This window comes from Hippoglossus hippoglossus, chromosome 14 (genome assembly GCF_009819705.1).
Source record: "Hippoglossus hippoglossus isolate fHipHip1 chromosome 14, fHipHip1.pri, whole genome shotgun sequence".
Classification (NCBI taxonomy): domain Eukaryota; kingdom Metazoa; phylum Chordata; class Actinopteri; order Pleuronectiformes; family Pleuronectidae; genus Hippoglossus; species Hippoglossus hippoglossus.
The window spans coordinates 15,193,389-15,211,488 of record NC_047164.1 but is presented as its reverse complement, the minus strand read 5'-3'; the positions used below and the strand labels follow the sequence as shown (position 1 = coordinate 15,211,488).

Here is an 18,100-nt window from a genome sequence, read left to right as displayed (position 1 = left end):
TTCTTCACTTTGATTATTTCAAGGGCATCTCAGATTAGATTTATAAGCAGAGAAAGACTATACTCATGCTTCAACACCTATTTATTTACAATACACATTTAGGTTTTTAACTTGATAAATGAATGTAATCAATCCAGATACACCCTCTTGAAAGAAATCCAGCCTATGTAATGGAAACTGGAAACACAGATGCAGTACAGACATTATCTAAGAGCAAGGATTTATATATTTTTCTGCAGGCTTAACTATAGACGTAAATTACCTTATCAGTAAAATATCGCATTAACATCTTCATGTTTTCATTATTATATCAGCTTAAGTGGTAGGGATTCACTGGTGATGTCTTTCACTGTTGAGCATGTGGTGCATATCTGACCCAAGCCAGAGGGGTCGACCTCTCAGGAGACGCAAAGACGCGCCCGTGACGAGACAGGTATACTTTAGCAGACTGAGCGATCCTGCAGGGGCTGAGAGACTGAGACCTCTGCGGCCTCTTCATGGCCGCTATCCGGACCAAGTGGTCTCTTGCTGAGCTGGAGCTCACGGATGCCGGAGAAAGTGATGGAGACCAGCTGCTGGGCCCCATTCTGGCAGATGATGCACCTGGGAATGCAATGTTTCATCGGAAGGGATGCAAAGAGGGTTGTTCAATAGCTGTAACATTATCAGAGCAGTCCAATGAGAACTCCAGTCTTGTTGCTTCTCAAATGTGAGGAATCAGATCCAAACCTGATGCAGTGGGGGCAGTTTGATGAGCAGGGAGGTAGTCGTCGGTTTCAAAACTGCGACTGTTCCGAACAGCCTGGAGGGAGCGGAGGCTGGTCCGGACAGGCGACCCGGTCCTACCTGCTGATGCTGCTGCAAAACACATCAGGGTTATATCCAGGTCACACACACTCATTCAGTCTCACAAGGTCTTTTCATGTGCTGCTAATTTTGACATAATCTACGGTTTCTCAAATATTTTATGTTTCTATCGAGAATTTTTCATGGTTTTACAATATGGAACATTTTGGTGCCTTTTATATGTCACATAAAACCGTAGTTTGTGAGTCTCCACTATTTCCTCGCGCCTCCAATAGAAGTAATTAAGTATTTATTTAACCAAAGAGGTTGTGTTTTCATCTGCATTAGCTGAATTACACAACAACTACTAAATAGATTACCACAAAACTTGGTGGGAGGATGTGGTATAGGTCAGGAAAGAAAACATTAGTTTTTGATGCAGATCTGGATCATAGCGTGATCACAGGCTCTGAGAATAACAAATGGATCTATAGATAAAAAAATCAGGCATGTTTAGAGGGCTGAGTGTTTATGAGTGTTTGCTATTTGGTGCACATTAAAGTATGGGGTTACACAAGGGGACTATTGGCTTTGGTGGATGTATGCACTCTACTGAGTCTCCAAGTTGTAAAAGGCAACAAATCATATTCCTAAAAACATCATTAAAATCTCATTAAAGGCATTCAACACACCTCTTTATTTACAATCAATCTATAATCATTACACCTCACATCCTATTGAGGCCTCTGATAATATAGTCGGTATATGTTTTCTCTGTGCACCTTGATTCTGCGTCAGTTTAAGCAGCTTGAACTGGGTGACCTGCTGCTGAAGTCTGGCCAGCTTGGGACTCTGCCTGGCAGCTGATGTTGGTGACTGGCTAGAGGGGGAGCTCTGGGACAACAGACGAGGCGACCAGCGGGAGGGAGATGACGCCTCGGTTTTATTCCCTGGAGTGAAGTCGTCTGTATTTTCTACAGCGGTGTTGAAATAAAAAGGTGACTCAGGGCTTCTCCGGGGCGCGGAAACATAGTCTTGTCGTAAACCTGAAAGATGCAGACTAAAGTTATCTCTATTCAACATAATCACACGTCATTGAGAGTTGTACAGTGAATCAAATCAAAAAGACTTGTGTACTCACTGGCCTCCTGTATCTGAGCCATTATGCGGACGTCTGTGATGTCCTCCAGTCTGTAGTTTGTGTGTATGGAGTTGTTGGAGATGCTCAGCTTATTGTTATCTATGCAGATTAATACATGCAACATATGTGACTGAATTATACAATACTAAAGACATTGAAAACATAAAGGGGATGCATGTGTAGAAATTGATTTTGGCCATCTTGATTTTATTTCACTGATCAGTGTTAAAAGAAGTTTAATCCATATCTCCGGTTATTTGTTGTTTCATTACCTGGACTATGGGAGATGTTCTGGGTTGTGTTACCTGAAGATTTCCCCACAGTGCGATGACAAACTGCAGGACGTCTGTAGAGGTGACTGCTCGGTCCTGACAATACAGAGAGTGGGGGCTACTCAGACCACAATGTTTTGTAATCAAAGAAATCAGCAGCGTGGAGAAGTGGTTCCAAGATGCTGCCCGCTTACTTCCATCCAGCCTGTTCATCAGCTGACGACACGCCGCCTCCACCTCAGGGCTGGGGTTATCCAGGACGTGTCGACACCATGTGAGAGCCGACTCAGATTTCTCCTCAGTCGCCTGCTTCTTTGGAGACTCGTATAACCTGAGAGGAATAAGAGAGCACGTTCCCCCTTTTATTGATAGAGAACAAGCCCCGCTCCAGCTCGATAAAGAACAGACATGTTCAGAAGAGTTTACAAACAATGGTGGTATAGAGAATTTGGTTCTCCTGATCAACATCCAGCTTATTCTAGCTGCTTTACACAGCTTTTACTCCACCGTGGAGGTTGTGTTTTCACCCCTGTCTGTTTGTGTGTGTGTTTGTTTGTCAGCAGGATTATGCAAACACTACATAACAGATTGCCATGAAACTTAGTGGGAGGATGGAAAATGGGCCCAGACACGAACCAATTCAATTTTGGCATGGATCTGTCTAAATGGGCAGATCCAGGAATTTCTTTTATCGTTTTCTTTAACGTTCAGAGATACGGTGTTTTTCAACATTCTCACTGATTTCAACAATCAGACATATTTGGGGAACTGATCCATTGAATTTAATTAGACTGTTGGGCCTTGGTCAAGGTATGTGCTCTAAAGAGTGCCATTCTAGTTTTAAATGCAAAGTGACTTGGCTAACAGATGGGTTCATTACTTTCTTACATTAAACATTGTCCCTCACTATAGCCAGAATTATCCTGCCACAAGTCTCACAAGAGCATCATCAAAGATGTGATGTCACCTACCAGCTCTCTTCATCCTGCTCACCATCCTCTACATCAAGGAGCTCCACCGAGTCCAAAGCAGACTCCTCTTCTTTCGGCTCATCGTCCGAAGCGTTTTTCTGACTGTTGTAGTTGTTCAATGTTCCGTCCGTAACGCCGCAAGGTGGGGGTGGATTACACCCTGACTTCAAATGATCCAGTCTGACCCTTGCATCCATGGCGAACGAGTGACCGTTACAACTCTTAAACGTTGCTGGTTCTGTGTCCATCCAGATGCTGCAGTATGAATGCGAGCTGTCCTCCGGCTGCTCAGAGTTGCTTTTCATCTCACTGGAGAAGAGATGGTTGTTTGCGCTGGTGTCAAACTCCACGGGCGGCTCGTTGCAAAAATGAAGACTCCAGTCGCTCTTCGGCTGATCTTGGAGCTCCGTCTTCTGAAGAGAGATCCTCGCAGCTCTTCACTTCTTCAAACTCCTCGTCCAGTTTTGTCTTGTTCCACCCCGGGTCTCAAAAATGAAGATGTTCGTCAAAACAGAATCTGTCAAAACAGAATCTGACAAAACGTCATTTCAAGAGAATAGGATTCTTCAGAATTGCAGACATGGTTGTGTAGGTCTGCACAAACCGCTACTGTGCCGCTTCACTGTACCATGTATTGACCCAGATTTGTTGAGTAGGTCTGTTAAGTATAGACACTCAACAGATTGGATGGATTTAGAGAAGCATCATGAGCTTATGTGGATTAAAGAGTTTGTGAGCTGTTACTAAGAAAGAAAAATACCCACTGTACATCACACCATCAAGACTGATATTGACAAACCCTATTCGGCCTACAGCGGTTATCAATATATGTTTGCTTTCTTGGTTTACTCAAATATTCATTTAAACTCTTTACGTCCAAAACATGGAGGAGGATTCTCTCTATCTAAAGTGTGCATAGATTATATGTGTTTATGTTCTTGTAGCACTGATGTTGTATCGTTCACCGTGCTGCTGCTGCTGCTGCTTTCTTTAGTTGTCATGTCAAAAGCTGCTGATGAATGTTTGTGGTTGATTGTTTTCAGATGTATCTGCCTCACCCATCTCACCCGAGGAAGTTGCAACGAGAAGTGTGGTCAGATCATGCATACAGTCTCTCTCTCTCTCTCTCTCTCTCTCTCTCTCTCTCTCTCTTTCACAGACACCCACACACCACCCACGGGCAGTTATTGAATTGACACACACAAATGTCCTCACATACAAACTGACAATCAGGGTTGAATAGTGTGGAGCATTTGCCATATTATAGCCTGTAATATTTGTATATGTTGCTGAAGTTTTAGGCACCAGAGCAGTAGGTTTATGAAATCTAACAAAAAGACAACAAGCTAAGTAAGTAGAGCTTTTACTGTGACACTGCTGTTGCATATTCATTATAGACTTCCTGTATGTGTTCACATCAAGTCTGATCTTTTGCATGTTGACAGATAGTTATTTATTTCTGTTGGATCTACAAGACCTCAGGTGCTCTACTTGATCTTGTATCGCAGGTAAACATTGCAACAATGACCTGTAGGGGTTCAAAGGTCAAAAGCTTGTTGACCCTACCCATGATCACATCTGGGTGTGGTCATGTGTGGAAAGAGCATGTCAAACAGTGCAGCGGAGGCCCTGCACCAACAGGTTGTTTGTCAGGAAATAAATCCATTGCACGACTCTGATTGAAGCCACAAGCTGTTTTCGCAGTTCTGTGTCTGTACGGGTTAAAGAAACGTGACAGAAGGCATTAATCAGTGAGCTCTAGAGGTGCTGGGAGATGGAGTGGTGATCTTTGGACAGAGCCAGGCTATCCGTGATCGCTTGCTTCCAGTCTTTATGCTAAGCTAAGCTAACTCTGCCCTGGTTCCATAGCTTCATACAAGTGTTTTAGAATTTGATCTGGGGTGCACACGAAATAAGCATATTTCCCAAAATTATTTAAAATATAAATTTTTAAGAAGAATCAAAGAAATTGTATAATTTCAGATGAAATTGACAAAGTAACAAGCTGCGTGCTTCTACTTAAAGATTATTTTACAATTTGAAGATAGTAGACGTATTTCTAATGAAATTTGATGCCCAAATTATAACGTTTGGTGTAGGTTATCAGACCCTGTTCTTCCAGTCTTTATGCTAAACTAAGCTAGTTGTCTTGGCTCCAGCTCCACACACACTGAGAGTGTTTTCTAAATGGCCGCTCGTAGCAGCACGTGAAAAACTAACTTTTTGCACACACAAGAAATAGCCTTATTTCCTAAAATGACAAAGCTTTTGTTTTAATAGAAGAGACAAAAATTGCAGAATATTTTCAGATAGAGTCGACAAAATAACTTCATGTCATGGTCTGTGCACTTACTAGATATTTTACTTTAATTTAAAACTCCTAGACCCATTATCAAGGACTTTCATGCTCCAGTAATAATATTGAATATGTAGTTATACAGTTATTTATTATTAAGTACATTACACTGTGTTGTTGCTTTTGTTGTCTGTGAGGACCAGGACCCATATATACTGCATAGACACATGTTATTGCACGTAGACTTTCTGTGACTTTACTCATTATCATGTTGAACATCCCACTTGCTCCTCCCAAACACAGCAGGTAGAAGGAGGAGCCCTCTTCTTCCTCCTCCTCCTCCTCCTCACCCCCGGTGTGTGTGCTGCACCTGCGCCCCGCCTGCCCTCCTCCCCCCCCCTCCCCGCCCTCCACCTCTCCACCCACCGGCCTGTTTCCTCCTCGTCATAGCCGATGCCTCCCGGTCGCGTTTCACTCATTTAACGCCGAACTACTGCGCCTCTCCACCGGCTTCCGAAACCACCGACACCCGGTGTTATTTCAGCAGGACTCCCCCCCCCCACACCTTTAAGTATGTGGACCACCGAGCGATAAGCACAGGCAGTGAAAGCCGGGGGAGGAAATGCAGGACGACAGCGGCAAACCAGCACCCGGGAGTCCCGATGTAGTCAGTGCGAGCTCGGCGCAGGTAAGGAGCGGAGGTCTGGGTCTTTACCGCGGGGTCCGAGCCAAACGTGGACCCCCCTGTTCTCTCTCTATGTGTGGGGGGGTTAGAGGCGAGTTAGGGCTCTTTAAGCAACGTGGGACCCGCTTTACGGGGGGATACAGTTTCACCTGCCGGAGGTGTTGTGGTCATTGCAGGAAAGATACAAATTCTCCAGGCGAAGCCGTCTAACCTGTCCGTCCACATAGCTCCAGGCTCGGAGCCAGTGCTCCAGCAGCGGCAGGGGCGGAGAGACGCGCTGTAGCCGGCAGAGGTGAAGCCTGAGGAGTCGGTGGGACTCAGTCAGTCACCAGATGTGTTATAGGCAGAGTTTTCTCAGGGTGTTTACACAGCAACTGGACCACAGGGTCCCAGGTGTGATCCAACATCAGCAGAGCAATTAGCAGATAATAAAAACAATCAGATTTGAATCCCCAATAAATGTCTCTTTAGTTTAGGTTTTAACAAATGTATGTGACAACTTCTAAAGATGTACACGGCACTATCATTTATTATTTGGATTGATGGCTTCATTCCTCATAACTGCATATTCAAACAATCAATATCATTTGGACACATCTCACGATTTTTAGTATTTATGCTATTAAAAGCATCTCTTTTTTTGTGTGTATGTATATATGTATGTATATATGTATATATGCGTATGTGTGTGGTCCAGGAACATAAATAACATAACAGAGACTTGTCCTCCTTACGGGGTCAAAAAGCAAGCATGTGTACATATATACATATATACAATAAGTTCTCAACTCAGTAGGGATGTAACTTTTTGTGTCATATATGATTTATCCTAGGCATGATAGTTATGATGATGGTAATAATGACCTGGATTTATATAGGACCTTTTAAAGGTATCCATGACAACAAACTAAGAACAGAAAATAATAGTAGCAATGCTGGAGATAATGAGTCTATTGGTCAATCACCGATTCTTGCTCATCCCTCTTGGTTTACTGTAGTCGCTGCCATTGGTTGATCCCCATCCTCTGTTATTATAGTTCTCTTTCAACACATTTACATTCTGTCGGGCTTCAACTTCCTCCTTCCTGTATCAGTGTCCCTGAGCCTCCATGTGTTTACATGTTTAGATACATTTTCCTTCTGTAGTGATTCAAAAAATCTCAGAGACATCATACCTTGGATAACGTGACTTAAACATCATTTTATCCAAACTCTGGTTCTTGTGTGTAACTGATGGATTACTAATGTAAAGAACAATGAATAGCACATAAAGCAGAAGTCTTTCTAATCGGACTTCCTCCCTGCAACCTGACGCGAGAGAAGGTAGTTCCTCTCTTGTTTAGAAATGGATCACCTACTGGAAGGAAGGAGGAAGAAGTAGTCTAGTTTACGTTTTTTAACACGTCATGGTCCGACAAACACACACAGGGTAAACCTTACACAAACTAATTTGACAGTTAAAAAATAGTAAAAAGGTACCCCTGTGACTTGTTAAATGTCAATGATTAACTTGCTGTTGTTTAACAATTTTAATTATGGATTAATCACTATTGCAATATTCTCTCTCTCTCTCTCTCTCTCTCTCTCTCTCTCTCTCTCTCTCTCTCTCTCTCTCTCTCTCTCTCTCTAATAATGGATCGATTCCAGATTTGTACTCGTATCATTATATATTTCCTCACTGATTTCACTCTCTTAATATATCTTACTTTTTTTTCTAGAATTCACTACATCTGAAAGGGCAAAGCATCACTCAAAATGGCCACAGCGCCGCAGCTACACCTGCTCCAGAGTTTGAATCCCGACCTCCAAGTCCTGCACTCAATTTGACCCCGATCATCCCGAGGGAGCAGTGGGGAGGGAAGTACGAGTTCCTGCTCTCCTGTATTGGATACTGCGTGGGACTGGGGAACGTGTGGCGGTTCCCATACCTTTGTTACCGCAATGGAGGAGGTGAGTGGTCTGCTTCCTTCTGAATGCCAGGGTGCACGTCTGTGATCATTTGTTACACTCATTTGGGCAAGAGGCACTCTTCGCCCTGCCCTTGGGTGTGCACTATCCTTGTAATCACGCTGGCTTAGTTTGCACACTCAGTCCGCGGCTCGCCATGGCCACCTTTGGTACTGGGAGCTGGAACACAAAGCATTTCCTAATCCTATAAGTAGAGACAGTGTGTTTTTCCTTGATTACACACCAGACATGTGGTCTGGCTGTGTAACCCACCCTCATGTACTCTGCATCCTCAAATGAAATCAAACATGTCGGAGCTTGACTAACTGTAAAGCAGAATAACATGTGTGTGTGTGAGGCTGCCACATAGACAGAAGCTGTTTAAGTTAGCCTGCGTCCACAGGCTGTCTGTTGGCTGCACAAACCCAATCATTACGGTAGATGTCTCCCTCAGCACCACCCTTCCTAACGCTAACCTATTCCTAATCTTCACAGGTGTGTTTCTCATCCCCTACTTCATTATGCTCTTTGTTACTGGCGTTCCACTCTTCCTCATGGAGCTGAGTTTAGGCCAGTACGGAGCAGCCGGCCCCATCACTGTGTGGAAATGCTGCCCTCTGCTCAAAGGTAATGATCTGCTCCATCATGCTTTTAGTGTGCTATTTATACACTGTAGTTCTGCCCCCCTACCTTGAAAACTGTTCTAACTCTGTCAGCATGGTGACTTAAACGCACAATATGTGACTCCATCAAAATAAGGACAAAAGACACATTTTGTTGAAGTCATGCAGCAGTGTGGGATCATAGGGGTCTTCACCACTATTTCTTGTCCCATAATCCTCTTGGGTTGCTTGGTTCGCCCTGTACGTTTGCGTATTACTGGGAGAGCTTCGGCGTCAGAAAGAAAGAAACATCTGTGCTGAAAAGAGCAATGAATGAAGAATTGTGATCCATTACGAGTGACCAATACAAAGAGTAGAAGGAAAAAACAACCACCTGGCTAATTGGAGGAATGGTGTTTTTGTCATTTGCCCATATAGCAGCAAAACTACGGCTAAAGCTGATATGAAGTAAATAAACGGTGACTAAAATGTCCTAGTACCTGGAGTAAAACTGGGTATTTTTCTGGGTTTGAACATAGTTGGAAACATTTTGGATAATACAAGTCAACAACATATATAACATAGGTCTAGTTGTTTTTGGACATTTATGACTTATTGTCACGTATTATATCTTTAATGTGAGTTGATACTATTGTACTATTATAGTACAATAGTACATTATTATAGTACTAAATCGTACAACAAAATCTGATCACACTTCTCCAGGAATCTTAAATATCTGTTCCAGTTCAAATGGCGTGAGCAGGAACTCGAGTTGACATCATAATACTTGTTTCACCAGTCGGACCATATAAACAGTGTACGTAACTGGCTGCCTCGTGTCATCTCGTCACATTATATTGACGTCATTTGGCCATTCCTAAACATTCCTCAGAACAATACAACTCAGTTGCTAAATATAAACAAAAAAAAAACCTGAAGAAAGTCTGAGAGCCCCCCCAAAAAAATAAAGCCAGAAAAGCAGGTTTTATCATCAGGGTAGTTTTTATTTAAACTGAAAATATCAGCTGCAGTTTGGTAGGTTGTTGTTACAAAAAACAAATTAATATTAAGTTCTTGTTAACAATACCAGCATCAAATAATCTAATCTAATCTAAAATTTTAGGTGTTTATTAAATATATATTCTTTGCACATATTAATATCATTGTACAAGTACAATTCCCACTAAATGATAGTATTAGTAAATAGTACTATAAGATAAAAGCTACATCTATTTATTTCTATTTATTTCTTTCTATCTATTTCACTTCACTTCTATTCACACAATCCAGTTATATTTTGTATTTATTTCCTGACACAATAGTTCATATTCAGTTTTTATGGGATGTAAAATGCTTCTGTCTTGTCATTTCTCATAGGTATTGGCATTGGGATGCTCTGTGTGTCCACGCTGGTGTGTCTCTACTATAACATCATCATAGCGTGGACCTTTTACTACCTGGGCAGCTCTTTCCAGAGCCCTCTGCCCTGGTCCTGTGACGCTTTGGCCAATGCAGGTCTCTGTGGTAACAACAACACGGGCAACAGCTCCACCGGTAAAACCCTCAGCCCCAGCGAAATCTTCTGGAAGTAAGTGTATTTTTTTGCTCACTCACTCACCTCTCTTTATTTAATACATATTTTCATACTGTACGTCTTCAGACCATTAATGCTTTTTATACTAAGAGAAAATCCTATATTTCGGGACACATACATTTCTTTCTGTCAGACTTGCAAATTGCTCTGGCAGTACAAACACAAACCTTGTTCAAATATTTGACTTTTGTCAGCAAACGCCACCATTGTTTACAATGACTAGAGAGTTAAACGTCTCTTTTTCAGCTAACGTGACAAAGAACTGAAAGGCAACACCTCACTGTTAATGATTCTTGGAAATATAACATTATGCTTTGGAACAATCACATAATTCATGATTGAAATTTGCAACACAGTTACTCCTCAGTCCTCTGAATTCACCCTGCATGAAAGGTTGTGTGGTGTTGTGAGCATGCTGATAATGTTATGGTCAGCCATAGTGCAGTGATAACAGCTTACTGTCTGCTCTGAGAGAAAGTGAAGCTTTACTGATATACAGCAAACAAACCAAAGGGCTCAGGATGAGGCCAGATATAATGTTTGAGCCAGAAGTTTGTTTACACTATAACCAGAGAACTAGTTTCAAAATGCTAGGATGGTGTATTAGAGAAGACTGAACTGATTGAGATGTTATTGCTTAAAAATACCTGGATTCCTTTTATTAAGAAATTTCATCAACGTTCATGAAAGAGTCTAAAACAAAAAAAAGACAACCTAAAACTTTCGGTGGAGCATTTTGACAACAGGAGCCCTTTGCTCCTGCTGCTGTGCAGGGAAAGGTCGACCTGTGACCGAACACTCCGGAGCTTCTTTCTCCTTCTATGCTCTGGGATGGTCCAACGGGAATCTGCTGGACATGTTAATCCATAACCTGCTATAGCTAGAAAAATACCAGAATTAAACTCAGTAGAAACCATATCTCCACCAACTGTCTCCTTCTGAAACCACATTTAAATTCACTTAATGCAGATTTTATTTGGATCTGCACTGATCTGTACACACTCGCAGATATCAGTCACCTGTGTGACTTTTCTTTTTTTCATCAAGATCTGGGAAATCAAGGAAAATATTGAATAACGCCTTATCTCACAAAATCCAGATCCAAACCAACATTTAACGAGTTCTTCCCGGACCCACACCACATCCTTCTTCCAAGTTTAGTGTTAATCCGTCAGGTACTTTTATAGTTTACATTTATAGTAATGGACTAAAACAAATTAAAATAAAAGAAGACAATAAAAAGAACAATACTATAATTGCATGAATACTGATCTTTTTCTTCAGACTCATAAATCTAGCCAACTCCTAACAACTCTTGTTTGTTTTGCATCAGTTAATGTGTAATAAGTGTGGCAGTGGATGTGCCCTAATACATGTTTGTGTATGACTTGTGTGCGTTGCAGTGAGCGTGTGCTGGGTGTAGTACACAGCGAGGGCCTTCATGACCCGGGCCCTGTCCGGTGGCAACTGGCCGTGTGCCTCCTGGCTGCCTGGATCATCATCTTCCTGTGTATGCTCAAGGGCATCCGCAGCTCTGGCAAGGTGAATATACACAATGTTGCTATTGTTAGTTCCCATGAAACACACACACACACACACACACACACACACACACACACACACACACACACACACACACACACACAGACACACACAGAGTCCTGCCCTTTGCTGCTTCAACTTCCTATCCTAATACATGTCTGTGTTGTCTGGGCTTTAGGTGGTTTATGTAACAGCCACCTTCCCGTACTTTGTGCTCCTTGTTCTGATCATCAGAGGTGCGACACTGGAGGGCTCCCTTCAGGGTGTTTCCTTCTACCTCACCCCAGACTGGAGCAGATTATCTAATGCACAGGTACTTTGGACGATAGACTCTGTTAAGTCAATGCTTTGTTACTATTATAAAAATTACAATAGATATTTTCATTGTTTTAACTTTTCTCTGAAACTTTGCAGGTGTGGAATGACGCGGCCTCACAGGTCTTCTACTCCTTAGGTATTGGAGTCGGAGGGCTGCTTTCCATGGCCTCTTACAATAAGTTCGACAACAACGTCATCAGGTGAGTTTGCGCTTCGCTCCAACATTTCCTCTGCTGCTGCCGTCGTGACAGTTTCAGGCTCTTAATCGTGGTTCTTTCTATTTCAGGGACACCTTGATTATCACCACAGGAAACTGCACCACCAGCTTCTTGGCAGGATTTGCTATATTCTCAATCCTGGGCCACATGGCATGGAAGAAGGGGGTACCTGTTGCAGAGGTGGCAGATACGGGTAGTTACTTCAACCACTTAAAACAATAAATATCTCACTTTAATGCTCTTCTGTGCAGTTTTTTTAGAAGGATATATTCTCTGAAATCATTTCATTTCATTGGTGTATTGTGGAATTTGTCAGTGCTTCTTACTTTATGGATTTAATCTAGTCTTACTTCTCTTCTTTGCAGTCAGCCAGTAATATTTCATTGTCCAGGCTACCTCGAACAACTGACTACAACTAAACTTTGAAGTCTCATGTGTTGATATTGAACCTTTTTTGCTTCCAGGTCCTGGTTTGGCCTTTGTTGCTTACCCAGAGGCCCTTGCTCTCCTGCCAGGCTCGGTGTTCTGGTCCATCCTGTTCTTCCTCATGCTCTTTATGCTTGGTATCGATACACTGGTAAGTGTGCACACTCAATTAACCGGATGGTGTACGCTGGCAAAAACACAATTTATGTCCTCATGTGTGATGACTTCTGCTCTGCCGCCTCACAGTTTGGCAACATGGAGGGCATCACAACCGCCGTGATGGATGAATTTCCGCAGCTCAGAGGGAACGCTCTGCACAAGTCGCTGTTCTTGGGCGCGCTGTGTTTCTGCTTCTACCTTATGGGTCTCTTGTTAGTGACCGATGTGAGTATGTTTTCAGTGAACTGCAGTAAGTGAGGAATTTGTCTGCAAATGCATCTGCTCTGTGATCTCGCTCACATGCCCCTGTGTTGTCTGTGTCTTCATAGGGAGGGATTTACTGGTTCACCCTCATTGACTCCTTCAGCACTAGCTTCGGCCTCATCATCATCACCCTCTTCATGTGCATTGGCATCTCCTTCTTCTATGGTAGTCCATCTCACTCCCCCTAACCTTCACATCAAACTCCCCTAACACCACATTGTTCCTCTGTATAAGTCTCAGTCATCCAAGACACGCAAGTTATAAAAGAAGAGAAACCTGATCTTCTTTGTTGTGAAGCAAATCCAGTTTCTCTAGAGATCAACAGTGTTGTTTCGAAAGTAAAAGTCCTGTTTATTCTCAATAGAGATTTTGATGATCAGCCATATAATTGTAACCATCCAAAGTAGACTCGCCACAAGATACGAGATTGTGAAACAATGTTATGTGCTCCTGTAGAAGCCATAGAAAAACACGTTTTATCCGCAGTGTCAATGAGATATACTACACTACCCACAATCCTCAGGTGTAATAGTGACATCTCTGATTTGTGGAGCTTACTGTTACCATGGAAATGTTTATCGCAACCGTGAAAATCATGTTGGCTACGATCCGATCATTCAGAGTTACATTACGTTAACCACAGAGCAACCATGATTTCCCTCTTTAACTCAGTTGCAGGGTTTTTTAGAGATGAAGAAAAGAGTCCAAAGGGGCAAATTCAAGAAGAAGCGCACTGGAAATTTTAAGTATTCATTTGAAATGGTTTATGGGATGCATAGTTTCATTTCAGTTTTTCCCTTTTCTTAAGTACGTTTTATGAATCTTTTTCATAATGCACTCCCCCGTTATCCAGAGGGGCGGGGGCTTAAAGCACCAAGAGTTTCTGAAAAGAGGTGGTGCAAAAGGAGAATGAACATTCTGAACATTAGAGCATTTAAACTAATTCAAGTAATTATCCAAATTATAATCCCGAACCTGGCTATGAGAAGAATATGTCTCCTTTTAAAACTGCATAGATATCAAGCAGTTATTTTAACCAATTCACATCACATATTTTCACAGTTTTGTTTCTTACTTAATAATAATAACCTGAACACAAGTTTCTATTATATGATTGTCCCAGTGGTATGTTGGTTTTTCCAGCGTTCATAATACACATCTCCTAATGAACTTTTCTTTTCAGGAGTCAACCAGTTTTGTCAAGACATTCTTGATATGATCTGCCCCTGCCCTCCCTGGTGCAGAATAGTGCTGCTTTACTTCAAAGCATGCTGGGTTTTCTTCACTCCGTTTCTTCTGCTGGTGAGTAAACACAATATTTTGGGTATTTGGCCAGATGCAGGTACAATGTGACACAATTGCTTCTCAGAATATCAGAATTAAACTTCAGAATTAGGGTTCAATCAAAATCAGCAACTATCGCAATACAGTTTTCATCAATAGCAATTGAAAAATAAAATATGTACTGATATATTGATTATTCATTTTTCAAGCACAGTCTGGAGATATAACATAAAAACCTCAGATTTGTTAAATGCTTTGCTGTTTATCAAGAAGAGTTTAAAACCACAACCTTCACTCAGGAGCAAAAATCTGTCTTTAAAGGTTCAGTGTGTAGGATTTATGTGAAAGGGATGCATTAGCAGAAATTTAATATAAAACACTCCTAGTGATGTTTCCCCCTGTGTTTCATCTAAATTAAGAATTGTTGTTTTCTTCACCCTAGAATGGGCCCTTTATATTTAAATACTTTATATTTACATCAGGAGCAGGTCTTCTCTACGGAGGCTGCCATGTTTTTTACAGTAGCCCAAACTGGACAAACACCTTTTGATGTTTTATGACAACTGAAGGCTACCACAGGTTTTCTTTCATGTTTGGAAGGGGAGGGTGAGGTGAGGGGTATTCAGCTGCAACATGACACTTCCCCACTAGATGTCACTAAATTCTACACACTGAACCTTTAAGCTTAGAAATGATAATGTGATGTTTTATCGTGAGGATTTTATCTTGATATCATTTTTGACCATATGGCCCAGCCCTGATCTCAATGCACTGACATTATGCTGCTTTAGCTACTCCTCACTCTGAAGTAAAAATAACCTGCCTTGTTTGTTCTCATGGACAACACCTGACACCGAATCAATGGTTCAATTTTTTTCTTTCTTGCTACAATTAGAACAGCTGACACAATAATGTTCAACTGTTTTTGTAGCTGAAATTCCTTTGGGGTCATTAGTTAAAAGCAGATCCCCTCCCTTTGGTTCTTAGAAATGTTCATGTTCACTTGATCCATTGTGTTCCTGATTTACATTTAGATTTTCAAATTGCCTCACGTCACATGATTAGACTATTGGAAATCAATATGACCTCTGCGGAGCACTTTAAACTAAAAATAACATAACTTGAGATTTTTTTGTGGCGGTTGGTAATATATTATGTGAAGTAAGAAAATATAATTTATATATATATAACCTAGTTATTACTAACTATAAGCAGTCGTGACCTTCACTACCAGCCTAAGTGAACTATTGAGCTAAATCAAGTATCATCTACAGTTTATATAATATTGTTGGTTCGTATCAATTTGCACATTACATGTGACATCACTCCCTCTCACATTTCTGCTGTTCCTCTCTTTATGTTGCCTGAAGCAGAATCAAGGTTGATGATATTGAAATAGCTCCTTTATTGTTTTGTATTTTTGTACTTTCAGGTTGTAACTTGATCTGGGATGAGCCCTTGAAAGTTAGAAAACCTCCCCATTTAATGGCCGAATAGTTTTATCAGACACTGAAAAAGAGAAAAGCGTAATCAATCAATTAAAAATTGTTACAAAAGATCAAATAGATGAAAATGACATCTCTCATATGAAATGCAGCCAACTGTGCTGGAATCTTCACAACAACAGTGGTGAACATTTCAAAAGAAGAAACTGACATTCAATCCAAGTTCCCCCTGCAGCAGTTCTGTGCTCCTCCTCTGTCTTTCCTTCTCTTCTTACTTAAGACAAAAACATCCCTCTGTTTACTCTGTGTCTTTCCCCTTGTGGCTGTAGTTCATCCTGACGTACATCTTCATTGAGATGTACAACACGTCCCTCCACTACGGGTCCTACGTGTACCCTCGGTGGGGTAAAGCGCTGGGCGTGTGCATGGGTGCGACCTGCTGCCTGCAGATCCTCATCTGGGCCATTGTGGCCATCTGCAAGGAAACTGGAACACTGAAAGAAGTGAGTATCACCACTATGTCACTGCTGTTGCTGTGAGGTCTGGTTACACCTCTGCTACGGTCACACTAACCAACCAAACACCACCGCTCCATCTGTTTAAATATATTTGTAGATGAAATAGCCTGTGTAGGACGTTTTATGACTTGTGTCTCTTGCTTCTTGTCCAACAGCGTTTCCAGAAATCGATTCGACCTCTGAATTCCTGGAGAGTTAACAACCTGAACAACACCAGGGCATTACAGGAGAGTGTCGAGCCCGAGAGGGTGGAGACTCCGTTCACCGTCACGCTTACAGACATGGACTTCACTGCGATGGCGTGGGAGCAGGGAAACCAGGCGTGACAGCGTGGAGAGCGGCGATGAACGCACAGCATTGAGCAAACTACGTCGTCAAGAGAGAGAGGAATTTATCGTTAAGACATTGGCCCCAGCCTGGCTCTGGTGGCTGAACAGACGGTGTCCTGCAGGGCAGAGCGGATTAATTGCTTTATTTATACTATCATGTATGATTGCAAAGTATTTTTTAACTTCTTTTTTTTTTTTACATTGTGTAGCATATAAGATCACAGCTGTAAAGTTTGGATCATCCTCATTTTTCATTGTAGTATTTGTATGTGCATATGCCTGAATGTGTATTTATTGTCATAGTTGTGTAGTACAATGAATGCACAATGAAATTTCACTGAAAACGGGACCAGATTTTGTTCATCCTTTACAAGGAGGAGGGACAAAGTGCAGAGAATCTTGGCTGCTACTCGCAACAGCATCACCTGGAGAAGTGACCACATCAGTCATCAGCCGGCCAGACTAAATGAGGTTCACTCAGCCTCAGTCTGGAACTATTTTAATCTGTCTTACATTTTAAATTAAGGATTTAAAACAAATATTCTTAGAATAAATAAAGGTACCTAAAATGGCTTGACAATGTACTGTTCATTGGTCCGTACAAGCTAGCCTAACGGCCTGCATAGCAAATGAGCATTTCTACAGAAAACATAGAAATCTGTTCTCGCCTATTGATTATTTTTTTTATTTTTATGACAATAAATATATATTGTCACACTTACAAATACATTCAACGTTATATTGCAGACAGGCTTTTAAAGGTTAAGTGTGTAATATGGCATCAAAGTCAGTGCTGACTCCACCTTCCTGAGCTAGAGGAGAGCTACTGTGGCCCTCATGTGTCAAAACACCGGACGACCTCACCAGGCTAACTTTTCTCCAGTGACACAAAACACAACATTTTCTTTATTTCTATTGTGAATTTAATTGTGAAAATGGTTCATAATAAGATATCTTATAGGAATTTTATCTTGGGATTCTCCACGAGAATGTCTGAAGTGGTTTACTATCAATCTGAAGTAAAACTGGTCTGTGGAAACAGGACGTTTCCTTTTAATCCTAATCAGAATTTAATGGTGAATAAAATATCAAATGCAAAACATAAATCAACCCTGGTCAAGGTTGGTTAATGTAGGGAAGACCACGCATGAGTTTGAATTCAAAACAAGTTTATTTTAAAGAATTCAAAATGATATTTAAATAGACGCACCAAATCACAACCAAAACTAAATGTTCTAGTCTTTATATGTTAGTTATTCAAGTTGAGTCATTTTCTGCTTTCTACTGGTTTCTTTTTGAC

The 18,100-nt window shown here is 41.5% G+C and overlaps 2 protein-coding genes across 2 annotated transcripts; one reads left to right on the top strand and one right to left on the bottom strand.

Annotated features, from left to right (window-relative positions):
- Positions 1-346: 346 nt before the first annotated feature.
- On the bottom strand, positions 347-3,475 carry LOC117774141 (SLAIN motif-containing protein-like). Its single transcript, XM_034606286.1, has 7 exons — positions 3,171-3,475; positions 2,394-2,530; positions 2,233-2,295; positions 1,928-2,026; positions 1,569-1,832; positions 730-858; positions 347-603 (listed from the first exon to the last, which is right to left on the bottom strand). The coding sequence occupies exons 1-7, from the start codon at positions 3,473-3,475 to the stop codon at positions 347-349; spliced, it is 1,254 nt and encodes a 417-aa protein (XP_034462177.1).
- A 2,355-nt stretch (positions 3,476-5,830) lies between these two features.
- slc6a7 (solute carrier family 6 member 7) lies at positions 5,831-17,380 on the top strand. The gene is made up of 14 exons (XM_034606285.1): positions 5,831-6,154; positions 7,870-8,101; positions 8,594-8,725; positions 10,081-10,291; positions 11,701-11,839; positions 12,018-12,152; positions 12,254-12,357; positions 12,444-12,568; positions 12,840-12,952; positions 13,048-13,185; positions 13,290-13,389; positions 14,408-14,526; positions 16,283-16,456; positions 16,627-17,380. The coding sequence occupies exons 1-14, from the start codon at positions 6,089-6,091 to the stop codon at positions 16,795-16,797; spliced, it is 1,959 nt and encodes a 652-aa protein (XP_034462176.1). The 5' UTR covers positions 5,831-6,088; the 3' UTR covers positions 16,798-17,380.
- The last annotated feature ends 720 nt before the right edge of the window (positions 17,381-18,100 follow it).